Raw genomic sequence first — 19270 nt, 5'->3', positions numbered from 1 at the left:
TATACCTGTATGATGCTGCCTCTAGGACGGTGCCCTGATATAACCTTTCTGTGGCACTACCTTAGTTAGTAGAATTATTGTTTTGTTAAATATTACTGACTGACTGAGTTTGGTTTTACGCCGCTTTTAGCAATATTCCAGCAACATCACGGCGGGTTTGTCAACGGTAAACTATTTGAGTGAGTGAATGAGTTGAGTTTCAAGCCGCACTCAGCAATATTCCAGCTATATGGCGGGGTAAACTATTTGAGGATACGTAAAGAGGTCTTATGAAGATTACTCCACGAGTATCTTTAAAATACCGTTTTTATAGCTAGTTGTTGGAAAGCTTATCTTTGCTATGAGTTAGATACATTTCGAAACAAGGGAATTGCAAGATAATTCCGACTGACATAAGTGAAGTAATCTGTTTGTTATACACGATACATTCGCATCATCTTAGCATCGAGTCGATATTAATTTTGTCTATTTGCATTTATAATTGTGAAGTAATACATGACACAACGACCATTTGTGACGTCATCCGGCAGACCGCCTACCATTCACACCAAGAGTGAAACTCGACACAAACGTTTCCATCATATCGGTGGGTTATCAAAGCAAATATACTAAAACTAGCCTAAAACTAACGAAAACCAGACAAGGTTTGAGAAAGTAATATTAACACTGGAAATCATAAAGTTTCCTCAAAGGTTCGAGTTCCTCTGAAGAGCGACTAACTTGTGTATCTAACATATCTGTTTCTCAAACACCGGTTTGTAAAAGTAACATTTTCAACTGTCTGTGCATTACGTTTTAATGTTAATGCATGTTAAAATGTTTTGACATTATTTTGTAAAATACAAGTATTTGTACATACTTTCGCCAAATATCCATATCATGTCATTGTGAAAATAAACTGTTCACTATTTATATTCATATTTTAATGCTAGATTTTCTTGTTTTGTTCTTGATCATTTCTCACCCCGTTCAACGATACGTGCGAGTACTCCCCTGCGAAAAACAGCGCTGCGCTGATATTTTACGACACTTCGAACGGTCCTTTGCTACCATGAATAATCTCCCTTCAAACGGGCGCGCTTCAAAATTTGTCCAATCACTGGTGAACGTTATCATCGCTCGCGGTCAATTTGGAAAGCCAGGACGACCCGTTAACGCATGTTGACCAGTGTATGTACACTGCCAGAGTTGGGTTGACCAAACTGGACCATCGCAAATATTGCATCGATTGGGAACTTCTAATTGCGATTTTCCTACCATCGCCAGCGGCCGAAGGGGTGTTGTAAATCCAACTTGGGTCCATGCAGGTAGCAAAAGTAATGTAAGTCCCCATGGTTCCTAGTATGGTGATCTACCTACAGTTGTTGGCGATCTACAGCCCGTGTTTTAAATTGTTATGTCTGCTTTGATGTTTTATATTCATATCTGTGTTACTCTAGTGATTTTACAGTCCGTCGATGACTGGTTATTTATCTACTGGTATTTATTGTGTATGCCCAATATTTCTCGTCACTATAGGGCTGAAATATTGCCGAGGTGACGTTAAATTGTAACTCAGTCACTCACGTCTAATTGCGCATTTGGACAAAAGCAATGAACACTTAGTCTCCAGTATGAACATCCGGGTTGAACATTTTCAGCGGCAACTCTTGCTTGTCGAGAGGTTACGTGTTCTGGGTAAAGGTTTGGATATCACTCTATCCCAGTTGCGAATGTTGCTGCTTGTGATGCCAATTGCTGGATTGTATGGTTCAAAGTCGATAAACCAGTGAAGATTCGTGTTATAATTGGTCTTATGTAACCCATACTTGTCGTAAGGGGCGACTAGCGGGATCGGGTGGTCAGACTTGTTTGACACACATCATCGTATCCAAATTGCGTAGACCGATGCTCATCGAATCAATGGATTTTCTGGTCCAGACTCCATTACTCACAGACCGCCGAAATGATGCTGGAATACTGCTGAGTGCAGCGTTAAACAAACAATCAACCAACCAACATCAGACTCGATAATTTACAGGTCACCTTCACAAAGCTGGACTCCAGAAACAACCATTATGTGTGATATGCAAGCTTCACTTTTTGCTGCTGCAGCAGTCTGATATATTACTTATGTCGCAGCATCTGCCTACTTTCTATAAATATTATTTGGCGCTATGGCTGGCTTACATAATACTTATCATAGCGTGTACTTCAACGAGAACTAACTCTTTCACAAGGGATTCGATTGAGGCAGTGCTCAATACACGTTTCCGATGTTCCCAGTGTAATAATATCAGTGACAGAACTACAGACTCAAGACTGATAGCACCTGCTCTGATATTGATAATTCTAAGCACGAAATTATGGATCAGTGTTTAAACATACTTGGTACAGGGTGAAACTTGGTGGATTAATTATTGTTAATGCATAATAAGAAATTACGCAATTATTAATTAGATAAAAGCACTTTTTAACTAGTTTTGTTTGCATTAATCACTATGGCAACAGGTAAAATATTTAAAAAGCAGAATTTGTGGATAGATTTTTTCTCGATCCTCCAGTATTCCGTCCCCATGCTCATATGTTGTGGAGCATTTAATATTTTTTATGAAAACTAACCTCTCTACCTCTATGTATAACTGATTTCTGGGGTAGATATTGTGATTGGTCCGGACTGTTTCGAGAGACAGGTAATTGCTATACCATCGCTGGTAACTTTGCTGGCTACGTCGCCGCTGCTGTCAACAGTTCACTGGTAGGAACTGAATGTGAAAAGTATATGGGTCCTCTGCGAAATGATTATGTTTTTCGAATTGAAACATTCATTGCACCTTTCCATAAAGAGCACAGCTAACTTTTAGATCCGAAAATAGTACTACCACCAGGTCAGTAGGTTGTGCTATGGGAGTGCATTATTGATCGCAAAACAAAATATGTTCAAGATACATGTTCTCAGAAGAGGAAGGACGTCTGGACATGTGCAAGCTGCGAAGCTGCTGGAAGCAGACAGACATTTTATAGAACATCAGTCAGCTATGCCTACTGCAAGAGTGAAACGGTTCGTTTTCGTGCCTCATGATACGAACGGTATATGTGTGTATAAAGTTGACAAAGCATATCATGGTCCTGCCAAGATAGATGATAATAATGACTACTACCAGGCTTGACACCAGCAACATATATATTAGTCACAGCAAACACCGGGTGGTCAGGCTCGCTGACTTGGTTGACACATGTCATCGGTTCCCAATTTGCGCAGGTCGATGCTCATGCTGTTGATCACTGGATTGTCTGGTCCAGACTCGATTATTTACAGACCGTCGCCATTTAGCTAGAATAACAACACACCAGCCATCTAACCAACCTTTGGAATATGCGACCTAATGCGTCCCATGTTCCGTAAAAGATGTAGCCGGCAGCAGTCTGTAATATCATTACATGGAGATAGAATGCTTAGATAGGTACGTTAACTGACCGCCGCCATATAGCTGGAATATTGCTGAGTGCGGCGTAAAACTAAACTCACTCACTCACTCACTCACTCAATCTCTCACAGCAAACATACGGAGACGACTGCTGAAGAAATCTCCTTTCCCTTGAATACTTCATCCATGCAAACAATATATACTCCAAGACAAATAACGCATTTTAATATTTTTTATAATACACTTAATCCATAACCCAAACAGGGCCTTATCGGTAGTTTTGTTTTTGCGCGTTTTCGTTCTTTTAAGAAGTCCGATGTAAAAAGGCATGAAAGGTACCGTTTAAAAGATGTGTCTCTAAACCTCGAACCACTGTCAACCAAATCATTTTTAGGACGTCGATGGGTTCTGGAAATAATACTCCCGCTCAGCGGACCAGTCAAATCGCTCGAGGGGTAGCGAGTGCGGGATAACGTTCACCCCGGATGTTGTTTGGTTCGATTTGCGAGTTTGAGGACGTGGTAAAGTTAATAAAATTGGTGATATGTCGTAGAAGCAGGCATGATTTGTAGGGAAATGTATATTTGAGAGGAACGTGTGTATAGCTCTGAATGTCACCGAATTCTTAGTGTAAAGTTTGGCCTGAAATCGAAATGTGTCGATCTCTGCACGATAAGTCAAGATGGCTGCCGCTGCTCCTTTACTCTCTCTATATGTGTGTAGATCTATGGTCTTTGTTTTACCTACATAGCGATAACGGGTTCCTGTGATGTTATCGTATCCCAAATGCGTAGATAGATGCTCATAATGTCAATTACTGGAGTGTGGTCTAGACACTATTATTTATAGGCCGACGTCATATAGCTGGATACTGACGGTGTTAAACAACAAGCAACTTCGATTCATTTAACGTTTAATATCCATCTGCCAGTGTCCAACCATCACCATATTAATTGGCTCATTACAGCATCTATATTGCGGTATATTCTCATAAAGCCTATACTTTAAATACCTTGCGCAGATGTATTGAAACAGACGAAGTTGCAACAATTGGTAGGAGACTATCCTTGGATCAAACATTTCGTAAATAATTCTGAAGAGCCAGTAGTCAGAGCTTCGGCTCTAATCCACACATCGATATTATCAAAAAGTGAATATTTCTTTTTTATAAATATTAACTTCCAATGGAATTCGGCTATCCAAGCAGCTGCCATAAAACATTCGGTTATATTACTGTGAACTATAGCATGCATATGGTTTAAGATAACTTACATTTTGATTTCATTAATGTCAAACACCTGTCATAACAAGAAGTAATGTAATGTATTGTATGTTTATTGTCATTTTGTATTCACTTGCTGTGGGCACTGGTAAGCAAAGATGGCAAAATTCCAGCATACACACCCATATATTCAAATGCATCTTTTCCCAGTTTATTAAAAAGTATCTGTAATATATGTGTTTTGGGGTAATAGCTCAATAAGGCCTTGCTATTGAAAATTATACATATATTTGTAGAGTCAGGAAGCATTCTGAAACAGCAGTTCAATTAAACAACCCAGAGAATGATCGGCCTGGAATATATAATCTGTCGGATTCCAAATGGCGAACAAAGACACAACAATGGTGACAAATACAAGAATTAGCTTACTGATCATTCAAAATCTGCGATGACATAATATATTCAATTATGTTCTCGAAAAGGGTTGACCTACGCTATTCTCCACCCAACAACATTTGTGGATTCGGCGACCAATCACCAATCTCAAAACAGGCAACCAAATGGATTATACAGTTTTAAGTTAAAAATGTATCCCTCAATCATTAGTAAGTTGCAGCAAAATCATTATTTGGAGAGGGGGTTGTTCTAATGATTGCTTTCATGTCATGGTTGTTTTGTGAAAAGCAGAAAGTCGCGTGTTAGAACGGACGTCGAAAGAGATATGTACATTTGCTGATAGTTTCGTGCGGATGTTTCCAATCAGTTCGCTAGTAAAGCCAGAAAATCTATCACGAGAGACAGAACACGTTACGCTGAAATTAAAACAGTTAAGAAGAGTGGTAGAGGGATGGGTATCTGATTAGTGATGTCCGGTATTTTTGTCCGACTACGACAAATATGAGTTCATGGCTTGATGGAGCTTATAACCAATTAAAACGATGTTTTGGGACATGTGATCAATGTCAGGTCAGACTCGAACCCTTTAATAACGTATCATTAACACGAGTAGGGTGGTTCGAGCTTTCCACTTGACCGAGGCGAATCGCTGTCCGTCGTTTTCCTGTGCTGTGACGAGCCATTGGAGCCACTGACGCTGTGGTGAGGACAGATAGACAGAAGCACAGTAAACATGTGAGTATATACACATGGAGATTGCTTTCATTTCTTGATGAATGTACGAATCAGATTTTCATTTCTTAATGAATGTACCAACCAGATTTGCATTTCTAAATGAATGTACGAACCGCCTCCGTGGTGTAGTGGTTAGAGCGTCCTCCTGGAGAGCGGAAGGTCGCGGGTTCGATCCCTGGCCGCGTCATACCAAAAGACGTTAAAATATGGTACTTGTTGGGCCCTGCTTCGCGCTCGGCATTAATGGGTACATCAAGGACTGATCGGCTTGGAGTCAGTATAATGTGTCTGAGTGGGGTATTCATGCCTAACTGTGGCATGGTATCTCAGTGGGCTAGCACTATAAAACCAGCTTAAGTCTGGACTAGTACAAACAGCCACATATTCTTAAGTAGGACGTTAAATCCCATTTCACCTCACCTCACCTCACCTCACCTACAGTCCGTTTGAGACAAAATGATACCGATGAATTGCAATATAACACAAAAACGAATAGACATAAAAGAATCAAACCAACGCGGACTGCAATAAAAACAGCAGGCCAACTCTAGAAAGAAATTGCATAATTTGTCACAAAAATTTAAAAAGTTGTTTAAGAAATTGTCATCATTTATTTGTGCGTTTTCCCAGTTTGTTACAAGGGCGCATTGGCAACTAAAGGAACAGCGTGAAAAGCGAGATGCACGTGTATTAGTGACGTCAGAGACATGTGATTACTGCTGATTGACAAAGTGAGAGAAAATGAAAGTCTATAATTTACAAAGTCTATGATTTCTTCAAGGATGAAAATGACAGGGGGTGACCCAAGTATGCAATAACAGCGCACTGCCTGTGCAGCTGGGGTACGTGTCATCTCGCCAGCTCAAAAATTTGTTGAGAACCCGTTAACGCACGTGCATCTCGCTTTTCCTTTAGTTGCCAATGCGCCCTTGTAACAAACTGGGAAAACGCACATATAAATGATGACAGTTTCTTAAACAACTGTTTTATTTTTGTGACACAAATTATGCAATTTGTTTCTAGAGTTGGTCTGTTGTTTTTATTGCAGTCCGCGTTGGTTTGATTCGTTTATGTCTATTCGTTTTTGTGTTAGATTGCAATTCATCGGTATCATTTTGTCTCAAACGGACTGTAATGAATGTACGCTCGTACATGAACGTGATCTTGATAGGAGCGATGCTGCACAGCTACAATATTGAGCACACGTTATTGATATCAGCTTCATAAAGTTTGTTCAATATTGTACGTCCAAACTTCTAAAATGCCACTGAAACATATTACCTGTACGGACTAGCCGAGTATCGATTCATAGCACATATACACCGTGGCAACGTACAGGATGCAGGATATCTGTTACCAGCATAGCATAATGCGTTTATACACTATGATATTTTATAATTATTACTTTACAGACGTTTGACATGGCAGGACAGAGGCCCTTCCCAGAGACAATGAAGGTCGGTGGTTACATGGCTACGTCACAGTAAGACTTCAAAGGATGTTATTTGTTGTTGCCCTGCCTGACGCTGAGAATTAAGAGATTAAATCAACAACCGGTCGGCTCGGAGGCAGTGCCGTGTAGCCTCCTTTATCTACTATATTGTACACGTATCTGGCACAAATCCGGGACACGTCCGGTTTATCACAAACCAACACACACGCATGCACGCACGCACGCACGCACGCACGCACGCGCGCGCACACACGTGCAGCTTCACAAGTGCAATACCTTCGATCGCACTTCAAACCCAATTTAACCTGACCTGGAAATCAGTGCAAGGAGCATCAACATATTGCATGTTGTTTAAATGCATTTTATAAATTCAACATGTAATATATCATCCCAACCGTAACCCATTTGAATTAAATGCCAGCATTCAAATGATTTATGAGCATTTGTGCAATACGTCTGTCGGATTGGTTACTTTCCATCAATGTAGTCGTGTCGCTTTCTATATGAATAAAACCAGCTGATAAAGAATTCTAATATGAATATCCGTCCACAAATAATAGAAGACAAACTGACGAGTCTGACACAAGTCATTGTTATCCTGTAGTGAATAGAGAAACCTATATTACAGATTGGTAACAATGTGTGTAAAGATAATGCAATGATATTAACATTTTGACCACCTGCAGACCTAACTGTTTATGAACAAATCGCATCCATCATCGATACTGATGGTGAATAATCAATGTTATTGTATCAATGCAATACCAAAGCAGTGTAGTCACAAGTAGTCACAATGCAAAATGTCCTGTGATAATTAGGCACCAATTAGCTACAGAATGTATTCGGTCGGCTCAAACAGTGTAATTACGGCTTTGATAATACTACCGTCATTACAAGTGCTCGCCGATGTATGTCAGGGCGGAATGTTTTCATAAGTAGGCAAAGTCCCAGTGTGACGACTTTGTCTGAAGAAGCAGCATGTTCTTTGTGGATGGCACTTGAGATACTGTGCACTAGCGGAATGTCTACAGACAACGACCTCTGATGAATCGTGTGGACAATGAGAATCCTGTTAGGATGCCTAATCCTTTCCTGTTGCTGGTCTCCCGTCGACGGTAAATATACAGGATTAGCAATGAGATCTCGATGCATACACCACTTACAACATATGTTTTCTATTTTCATACAGTCGTGATACCTCATAATTCTTTCCTGTTGCTGGTCTCCCGTCGATGGTAAATATACAGGATTAACAATGAGATATCGATGCATACATCACTTACACCGTTTGTTTTCTATTTTCATACAGTCGCGATACCGTATAATCCTTTCTTGCTGCTGCTGGTCCCGTCGACGGTAAATATACAGGCTTAACAAAGAGATCTCAATGCATACACCACTTACACCATATGTTTTCTATTTTCAGGCAGTCGCGATACCGTATAATCCTTTCTTGTTGCTGGTCTCCCGTCGACGGTAAATATATAGGATTAACAAAGAGATCTCGATGCATACATCACTAACACCATATGTTTTCTATTTTCATACAACCGCGACTCCGAGTCAGACTTAATGTATATTCCACTCCAGTTCAAAAGCGTATAGATGCACATGTAATTATTCCTCACTTAACGTTTACAAATACATTCAGCATTCAGCCAGTACAAACATATCAGGGCCAAGAACCTTCCATAAAGTTCACAGATGTAGGAATGAACATTAATCCGACGAGATCGTCATAATTATCGGTGTCTTTTCTTCTGAACACGCATGAGTGGTATATATCTGTTATAAATATGATATGTAATTGTAGTAGATCTGAGGCCCGGCGGAGAAGCAGCAGCCGGTGAGGCTGTTTCAGTGTAACATGTGGCTATCAGTACTGCCATTTTCCTCACACAAGAGATGAGGCGTCATGATTCTCTGTTGGTTGTCTCTGTTGATGTTTACTAGCCTGCCATCCACACGTATGTCCATCTTAATATTTTCTACCTGTTGCTTTCATGTTTAGGAATAAGTAATCTATTACCTGTATGTATAATTACAGTAGCACTTTGTAGCAGACAGTAAATCAATTTAAATAGAATATGGCTGAACCATCTGTACTGACATAGCTGTCTGTAGGTTATTCGTATATGTACTCATTGAGTGGCTTCCTCTATTTTCTGTGCACACCTGGGATCAATATTGTCAAAACTGCTGTTTTTGCATCTTCATTTAGAAAATGTGTATTGTGTTTTGTATTCAAAAAAGGATGGACAGGGGTAAGTATATTCACGTAGGAATATCTGGGTTATCTGGGACACTCATTGTTGTCTTCTAATCCCATCACGGAGCATTATCATGTGAGAGTTTGAAACATGCGAATGCGCATAGTTCATATTTCAGTCGTTAATCTATTAGTTGCAAAAACATTTTTAGTATCCATCATATTTATTTCTTCATTAATTTACCATGTACTTATTCATTTATTTATTTACTTGTATAACACAATGACACATATATGTATTAGATCGGCATCCATTTATTTGTTTAACATAATGTCCTGCTTATGTTCGCTGCGACCCACTTTCGTTGTAAACTGGTATAAAAATAGGAATGCATCTATACCACTGTAGACATGTAGATACAAACTATAAATGTGATCTTTTGTTATGGTCAATGAGTCGATGTTTGTGCATTAACATGTTTTAATAATTCCAGTGACATATGATATTGATTTATTTCATCGTACAATTGCAGGCGCAGCTTGTGCCAGCCTGGAATCAGGTCAGTGTCATTCGTCTGTACATAATGGAAGACTGGGGACATTTGTCGATAGAGAAAGAAGGAGCCTACCTTTACACTGTATGACCTCGTTTGTGCGAGAGTATTCACGACGGGGGAGCGTAAAATCGAAATTTAGTATGATTGTCAGTTGAGCGTACTTGTTGAACGAGTGAGTTTATGTGTAAAGTCACTGTAAAGTTTAAATCCAGAAAGATTGTTAGCTGATTGCCCATCACAATAAAGAAGTTGACATCCATTAAAGTTTGCCTTTGGTAGAGCGTAGTTGTTTAAAGTCTAAATCTAGATTGATTGTCAGTATATGGCCATCATTAAGTCCACATTTCAGCATAAGTCTATAACTAGTATTAAACCTAAATCAAGTTCGAATAACCCCCATGTCCATTAAAATGTTCATATGATGTATGCTAAAATCAGAATAAGTCTAGAAAGCGTGATAGTAGTGGTATATGGACAATGAAGTCTATAAACGGTATAAAGTCTATAAATGCTAATGATCGATAAGTATCAAGTCTTTGACCTGTACAGAGTTCATATAGTTATAATAGTCTATAACCGATATGAAGTCAAAAACGGAATAAAGTCTATGTTATGCTAATGGTCTATAACCAATATAAATTCCATAAAGGGCATAAAATATATCATGTATAAACAGTATCAAGTTTATTTAGGTATAATGTACAGAACCATGCAGTGTAAACTCTGTCACCAGTATAAAACTAGGAACAGTAAAGGCAAAACAGGAAATGTCTAAAACAATACCGGGTGAAACCTATGACCAGTATGAATTATATAAACCGAATAACGTAAGTTCATACCATGCTGATTTAAGTGCGAAAAAATATGTGGTCTAAAATCTGTAACCAGTTAAATGTCTGTCACCAGTATTCTCTATTCTAATTTGAAACTCAAAGCCGGTACGCAACATACCCAGTCTGGCATGAATCTATAAACAGTATCAAGTCTACATATTAGTATGCTCTCATTTATAAGCTCAATGTCAAATCGATCTTGTATAATCTAGTATTGTCGAGCAATATTCAACATTTCCCCTCTATATTTCCTAAATAAATGTTATACACACAATCGAACATGCGGTTTTTACGAATATATCAAAGAGCATCATCTTGCCTCTTGTCGTAATAATTTCAAGACGTCATCATAGAAGAATATTTAATCTCGATTATTCGCCGAACCTATTCCTCTGGGCATAAAAAGCAAATAGTTATGACAATTATATGAATGGACAACTGGAAATCTGGCATATGTTTGGAATTGTTTACAAGAGTAGACGTGCCTTGCTCGACCGGCATCACCCTCCAGCTATTTTCACACAAAGTAAGTGTGTGTTTGGTGCCTAAAGGAGCACCTTGGGGTCCTCCTTGAATGTGTCTGATGTACGCAAACAATCAAGTATGGACAATACAGCCACGTGCCTACGTCTATGTGGTACAGCATGTCAACCAACACCAGTTAGTAAAACTGTATGGTACAGAGCTGATCATCATATTCATAGGTTTTCAAGCATTGTGTTGTGGACATGTGGATGACATATTTCAGCTTGACGTGTCAAATTATTTCTGTTGCAATTCTGTTTTTACATGTGCCATATGTTCTCGTACGCTTGACTAGCCTTGGCAAGCGAGTGTGACTGGTGACACAACGGCATAGAACACATTCACCATTCGAACATTACTTGAGATATAGTGACGTTACACATTTGTTTGGATGTTTAATATGAGCCAGAAGCGTGACAATGACTACTAAGACAAATTAATGTTATATCCTTTTTCGATCGTACAATAAACTCATTCTCGCATGTTTGTAATTTGCTTTAGTTTCAGTCGTTTATGCATGTAATGACTAGATCGCTGCGGGCTGTGTTGTGTTTCTACACATTTCTCTGACGTAGGCCATGACAGGCTAATACTGGTCATAGAGTGACGTTACATATTTGGTTGGATGTAAGCCAGAAGCATGACAAGACTGGAACAAATTAATGTTTTATCCTTTTTCACAATTCAATAATATTACTGCCGCATGTTTGTAATTTGGTTTTTCAGTCGTTCATGCATTTAACGACTAGATCGCTGCTGGCAGTGTTCCAAGACACTTCTCTGACGTAAGCCATCCCAGGCTAATTATATAATCATAGACTGACGTTACATATGTGTTTGGATGTTTAATATAAACCAGAAGCATGACAAGACTGGAACAAATTAATATTTTATCCTTTTTTCATCCTTCATTTATATTGTTCTTGGGAGGCATATAGAAGTTGGTATTCAAGTAAGACAAAATATTATAGATGTCAACTTCTTCTTTGTTAATCTCCATTAGATTTTGTCTTATACTTCAATAATATTATTATCGCATGTTTGTAATTTCATTTTTCAGTAGTTCATGTATGTTCCGACGAGACCGCTGCGGGCAGTGTTGTGTTCCTGGACACGTCTCTGACGTACGCCATGACTGGCTCTTGCAGGTGTATCTTGGATGGCAGGCCTGTGCCCATGGGTATAAACATCTCAGTGGAGAGTATTGCCGAACAATGTGAAAGTGTGTTGAACTTCCCATCCATAAACTATGACGTCACATGTGGACAAGTTCCTGGTTCGGTTGTGACTAACCTAACGGGAAATATGAACATAACATGGACTAAACGGAATGCGTTTAAAAGCACGGATACTTGTATCAGGATAGCAAAAAGTCAACAAAGCACAGGTGAGTTTTAATTTATTCAGGTTATGTGTAATTTCAGAAAATCCAGAGTCCTTAGATTGCATGGGATGAGGTAGTTTAAAAGTGAAACATTTTGTAAGTAGGAGATGAAGTTAAATGGGGTTCATTGTCGAGTTCAAGATCACTGCACTCATTTTTAACACAGTTACGTACACTTCTTGTGTGTGCGCGTGTGTGTATCTGCTTGTGCTCGTCCTGTCTAATAGTCCTTGAGACAGAACTTGAACATATGGAGTTGACTACCAAATTGAGAGACAAACAGCGGTATTGTATTGTTACACCACTGCGAAAACGTGCCTCAGTTTTAAAGTGAATACCTCACTCAAACACAGTGAATTGCCTTCGGGCGGAGCAGTTCTCGTTTCATCCCATCATTTCGAGCACAAGGCAGGGTAATAACAAGTATTACATTTGAACGTCTGCTAAAACGCAGTTGGTGATCGACCCACCATTCACCAGCCAGACATTCTGTCCACTACACCATGAAAGCCCACCAATAAGAATGAAACAGATCTAAAGTTCTGAAGTGAGTGAGTGAGTTTTGCGTTTACGCTACTTTTAGCAATATTTCAAGAATATCACAGCTGGGAACATCAGAAATGGGCCTCACACACTGTACCCATGTGGAGAATCGAACCAGGGTGTTCGGCGTGAAGAGCGAACGCTTTAATCACTAGGCTACCTCACCGTCCCTTCTGAAATCACCTCTATAGTGCATAAAATGCAATACTTCTCCATCATGGAAAGAATATAAAAACTACCAGAACTAAATGACTGTCCCGTACATCAAAATAGGACGATAGACGGTTAAAATATGTGACCCTGACCTGGCTATGTGTCATGGTATTCGATGTAGTTAGTCGTTCGATGTAGCCAACTATATTGCTTTCTAGCTGCATGCACAATGATTCATGGGCTGGCGTGTTACAGCTGGGATATAACTGACAAAAGGTGGGGGAAAGCAAGATTGAGTAACTCCCAATAGTCCCGTAATACAGGGGCGATAGGGTAGCGTAGTGGTTAAAGCGCCCGCTCGTAAGGCCGAAGATCCGGGTTGAATTTCCCCACATGGATACAATGTCTGAAACCCATTTCTGGTTTCCTCCGCCTTGATATTGCTGGAATATTGCTTAAAGCGGCGTAAAACCATACTTACTCACTCAGTCACTCCGTTACAACATAGTGTCAAACCTATGAGTCCTACCTTATCTCCAAACTACATTGGTGCTTTTAGCTCCCTCCACGTAGATCTATCGGAACATAACCTTTCATTGTTTAAGTGAAATGGAAAGCCCAACAATGTAATAAACTCAATATGCAGATTTGATTAATACTTTTCGATGTTCAGCTAATTCAGATTTATGGTCAAGGCCCTTGACAAAACATGGCACTGCAATTAAGTAATCCACGCAATTGAATGAATCAATGTGGTTTGATTGAACTTTTAGCAACTTAACACGAATATCACGACTCGGGACACCAGAAATGGACTTCACGCATTGAACCTACAAAAGGAATGGAACCTGTGTCTTCAGCGTGACGAACTAACGCTTTACCACTAGACATCTCACCGCCCCATATGACAGTGCATTATTATATTAATAACAAGCGAATACTATTAGCCCTGATTATTTTCTAATATAACTTGAAAACTACCATGCCTTTTTATCTGTAACAGAGTCAACGTTATTTTTTTTCATTCGGTTGTAATGCTTTCAGCGGGTAACCTCAGCCTTCAGTGCGAGAAAGGTGGTGATTTTAAGAAGACCACAGGTATGTTCTATGCTCTATTGATACACACTACTTTATTATACGAGTCCTTTCACATCGATACTGACCTGGTAACCCTGGTAACATGTGTGGAGCCTTATAGACATACATAACAATAGATGGACACGAAGCAATATTCAGCCCGCGGATTACTATTGAGTGAGTGAGTGAGTGAGTTGGGTTTAACGCCGCTTTAAGCAATATTCCATCAATATCACGGCGGGGGACACCATAAATGGGCTTCACACATTGTGCCCATGTGGGGTTTCGAACCCGGAATAACTACTGAAGTCCGTGTATCGTGTATTATTCTTTCATCAATATGTCTACATGAAACACATACATATGTTACAGTCAATGTGTAAAATCAGGCAGTTTCTAAATTGCCTGAAATTTTCAGGCAATTTGAAAATGTTCTCATTCCCTCTGTCAATGTGTACATTGCCTTAAGTTTGCAGTTTAATTTAGTCGATCTATTTGACAGATTGACTGTTTCAATGTGTATTATCATTATTAGTGTGTAAAATCCTAAGAAAAACCTAAGAGTGAGTGAGGAGTGAGTGAGTTGAGTTTTACGCCGCACTCAGCAATAATCCAGCTATATGGCGGCGGTCTGTAAATAATCGAGTCTGGACTAGACAATCCAGTGATCAACAGCATGAACATCGATGTGCGCAATTGGGAACCGATGACATGTGTCAACCAAGTCAGCGAGCCTGACCACCCGATCCCGTTAGTCGCCTTTTACGACAAGCATAGTCGTCTTTTATGACAAGAATGGGTTGCTGAAGACCTATTCTACCCCGGATCTTCACGGGTCAAAAACCTAAGACACAGACACTCATGAGACATCTTTTTTGACATATAACAATATTTCAAAATATAAAAAAAAAAAAAAGCATTGGGTGACATTGTTTGCTCAGGTTTTGTCTGCTCAAGTGAAGGTTTCGTGGGACATGTTGTTGCATTTGACTCCAGCTTTAAAGCACTTGCATCTGTTGGTTGCACACTGCTTGCCACTCTTAGAATAGTTGCTCTATATATATGAGAGTCATGATCAGTGTGTTTGCATATACCAGGTGACAGCCCTCTCAAATCGCACTTCACTACTACCAAACCAGAAGAGACTCATCAAACCACTATCTCGCCTCAGACAGCTGCTGCCATTCGAAAACGATTTGGTAACTGTGTTGCATTTTCTATTATTTTTTAGATGAACCTATTGTTTTACACCCTCATGGATCTTTTTAATGTACATCCTCATTTAATTATTGACTTTTTAAAAGAAATTGAATTAATTGATAAATTTTGAAATGTGTTGTAATTAGTCAGTGATTTTAATTTGGTAGAATGAATAAATAACTATTATTGTCAGTGGCTGTACCTTCAAGGAGGGCTGAAGTAGCATAAAATAATTGTCCCCCTGAGAGGGTACGTAAGTCCCTTTTCATTCAAAGTATTTTTCTTTCTCTGAATTTTAATAGTAGCATATTTGTTCGCTTAACGTATAGCTATTTTGCTAAACAATTGCCACCACCTGAAAGTATGATGTAAATCCAGCTAGGGTCCATGCAGGACTGTAAGACTCTAAGTCTCCATGGTCTCGGGCTCAGGAACTCAGGGAACATAAACAAACATCGAGGGTACATCAACCCATGACCCCTCGTGACCAGTGAACAACTTATATTGTATTGTTCAATTTGATAATACCGTTTTATAATAGCATGCTAGTTTTTACTTAATATCTCTGATATACTAGTAGTTTTACTGTTCTTCGACAACAGACTTAATTTCTAATTGTATAATAACACGATATGGCTGAAATATTGCAGATGTGACGATAAATATTAACTCACTCACTCACTACTGTTTTCCATTCTTAGATGTAACATACGGATTTCCACTAAAAAATGATTAAAACATATCTTGTTTATCTCTGTCAATACACATTTAAACCTACACTTTTTCTTGCCTATGTAGAAGTAAATACTATCACGTTTTTTAACACGGACTCGTTTTCTTGAGCATTCATTCTGTGTAGTGATGCGGTTGGAAAAGGTTCGTTGATCCAATTTTCACATTACCCAACCAGATTAGATCACAATTCTGTGTCATGGTCGATATTCATCAATCAGACATATAAAGATTTAGATATTCAGTGTAGCATCATCCTGCTTTGGTAAACAGGAAATTGATCCCTGAAAAGAACCTTCTACAAGTGTAGAAATGAACATTTCCGGGTTGATGGTTATAGAGTAATGTCCCTTTACTTGGCTTTGGGAAGACGCCAATAGCAATCGTCCATGGTATCGACGTTTCACTACAATTCAAATCTACATGAGAAAACAATACTAGTAACTGTATTTACCTGTGAGTAGTTTATAGTAACCCCAAATAATTTGACTTATAGTACAGAAACATCGATCGTATTGTAAATATAGGAAACACTATCAAATGATATTTTTACATTATTTCAATGTGTCATGATTATACATGTTTTCATTTTCCTTTGTCCTCGATACGTCATTGTAATACTATTGATTTATGGTTGATTATTTTCATTTTTTCTGTATTTCAGTGAGTAATATAACGGTTGGAATCCTGTCTGGCATTATAATCACACTTTTCCTCATCGGTCTCGTAGTTCATTTCAGGTGAGACACATGTTCATATAGCTGTACACCGACAGTATGTATACTTATGGGGAGTTATCAGCATGGTTCATGCTAGTGGAGAGAATGGGTGCAGCAGTGGCCAATTAGGTGTTTGCGTCCCCATTCATAAACTTGAAACCAAGGATCTGGGCCCTTATCCCAAAGTCTCATTGGTGTTTCAAGCTGTATTAACAAGGTAGTAAGACTCACATCACATCAAGCTTCATTTAACTATAGTAAGTATGTTCTCAAAACCAAGTGAAATTATTTGTTTGCTTAACGACGCACCCAGCAATATTCGAGCTGTATTGCGGTGGTCTCTAAATAATCGGACCAGGCAATCCAGTGATCAACATCATGAACATTAATCAACGCAGTTGGGATAAGATGACTGTGTCAAACAAGTCAGTGAACCTGATATCTTACGATAAGGAAGAGCTGCTAAAGGTTGTTGTTTTTTCAAACAAAACAATCCCGGCTAGGAAGAAACACTAACAATTGTGCGATGCAAGATGATTGTCAAAATTAATGATCCTATGCGTTGTGTTTCGGGGTGGTGATAAAGAGAAATGGTGGTGCGTTCATAAGATGTTTGCCTTCGAATAGTTTGTTAACGCTTATAATTCCTATCCAAATTGAATGTTCCCCTACTTTTTTCAAGAGTATACAAACTCTCTCTCACTCACTCACTCCCCCCCTCTCTCTCTCTCTCACACACACACACACACACACGTCCGCACGGACGCATGCACACATATATACACATACATATATGTGTATATAAGTATACGTGCCCCTATTTCAGTGACAAGAGGCTGAAGGAGAGACTTTTGAGGGAGGAGGAGGAAGCAAGACTGAGGAGGATGGCCAAAATGAACGCCATACACCGACTGTACCCACCCCGGAGGAGAGAGGTCGTAGAGACCACAATATAGACAGTCCTTCCTCAAGAAAATGTGATATATAACCGTATGAAACTAATCCATATAAACTCCATAACCTGTTCCTCTACAATATGTTATATCTAGCAGGACCGAATGATTTTGTTCCTCTGGTCAATGTTATATTGCACCTCTACAAACTGTGATCAAATTACACGTTGCAAGTTCACGCTGATGATTTCAAATGAAATGTATGTATGTGTGTTATCAACGTCAAACAGTAAAAGCTTGTATATAGTTACTGACGTAAATGTATAATGGTTGTTTTACGTTCACAATGATCTGTATCCGTCATATTGCCGCTTGCAGTGTTGTGCTACTGAAGCATGGATGTTTATTGTATCATATTGCATTATCTTTATGAAAATGACTTGAATTCCTCTATCTCCCTATGATGAACCTTGTAAGTATCTTCTTATAACCAGGAATATACAGCGTGCTGTATTCATGTGAAGCGTCCATGTGCTTCCAAAAGAGACTGACCTTGACCCGTTGAAGTAACGCAAAGAGAAAACATTTTATTGAATAATACTAAAACGGATCTCTGTGTATTTGTGATAATTAATTCCACTGTTTGCACGATTATTTTCTACATTTATTATTGTCTCATTGAGAATTAAAATCAAACTATTTCATATTTTCATTGTTCGTGTTGTTGTACTATTGTGGCCTCATATAGAAATACTGAGATACAAGGCGACTATTTGACATTTGGGGGTTTTGAGTGAGTGAGTGAGTTTAGTTTTACGCCTCACTAAGCAATATTCCAGCTATATGGCGGCGGTCTGGACCAGACAAGCCAGTGATCAACAACATGAGCATCGATCTGCGTAATTGGGAACCGATGACATGTGTCAACCAATTCAGCGAGCTTGACCACGCGATCCCGTTAGTCGCCTCTTACGACAAGTATGGGTTACTGAAGATCAATATTCTACCCCGGATCTTCACGGGTTTGGGGGTATTGGACATACTACTTAAACATATGTAAGTCGTGAACGAGTTTCCATGATTGGCAAAGGACATTCCGAAGGTTACGAACAATTGCAATATTGCAACAATATGTTCATATTTGCAAGCACTTAAAAGTCAGAGAAAACGCAGTCACGAGTAAAACGGAAAATAGTAATGGATGTTGTATGAGTGGATCAAGAAATGACATT

The 19270-nt window shown here is 39.1% G+C and overlaps 1 protein-coding gene across 2 annotated transcripts; it reads left to right on the top strand.

Annotated features, from left to right (window-relative positions):
* Positions 1-8028: 8028 nt before the first annotated feature.
* On the top strand, positions 8029-18744 carry LOC124276429. Of its 2 annotated transcripts, none has more exons than XM_046712080.1 (7): positions 8029-8328; positions 9956-9982; positions 12398-12724; positions 14462-14515; positions 15592-15693; positions 17091-17166; positions 17972-18744. In XM_046712080.1, the coding sequence occupies exons 1-7, from the start codon at positions 8274-8276 to the stop codon at positions 18099-18101; spliced, it is 771 nt and encodes a 256-aa protein (XP_046568036.1). In that variant the 5' UTR covers positions 8029-8273; the 3' UTR covers positions 18102-18744. The 2 variants fall into 2 exon arrangements, with proteins under 2 accessions (XP_046568036.1, XP_046568037.1); XM_046712081.1 differs by lacking the exon at positions 8029-8328 and adding an exon at positions 8647-9180.
* The last annotated feature ends 526 nt before the right edge of the window (positions 18745-19270 follow it).

The sequence above is a fragment of the Haliotis rubra genome, unplaced genomic scaffold (assembly GCF_003918875.1).
Source record: "Haliotis rubra isolate DU_JTF1 unplaced genomic scaffold, ASM391887v1 Scf209, whole genome shotgun sequence".
In the NCBI taxonomy this organism is placed as follows: domain Eukaryota; kingdom Metazoa; phylum Mollusca; class Gastropoda; order Lepetellida; family Haliotidae; genus Haliotis; species Haliotis rubra.
Note: the sequence above shows the minus strand (reverse complement) of the source record. Positions and strands in the feature narration are given on the sequence as shown.

What these genes read in the sequence shown, in the direction of transcription:
- LOC124276429 (XM_046712080.1), top strand. Translation starts at nt 8,274, where the DNA reads ATGAGAATCCTGTTAGGATGCCTAATCCTTTCCTGTTGCTGGTCTCCC. An exon ending in TTGTGCCAGCCTGGAATCAG is followed by an intron (nt 9,983 to 12,397) that starts GTCAGTGTCATT and finishes TTCATTTTTCAG; the next exon opens with TAGTTCATGTATGTTCCGAC. An exon ending in GGTCTCGTAGTTCATTTCAG is followed by an intron (nt 17,167 to 17,971) that starts GTGAGACACATG and finishes CCCCTATTTCAG; the next exon opens with TGACAAGAGGCTGAAGGAGA.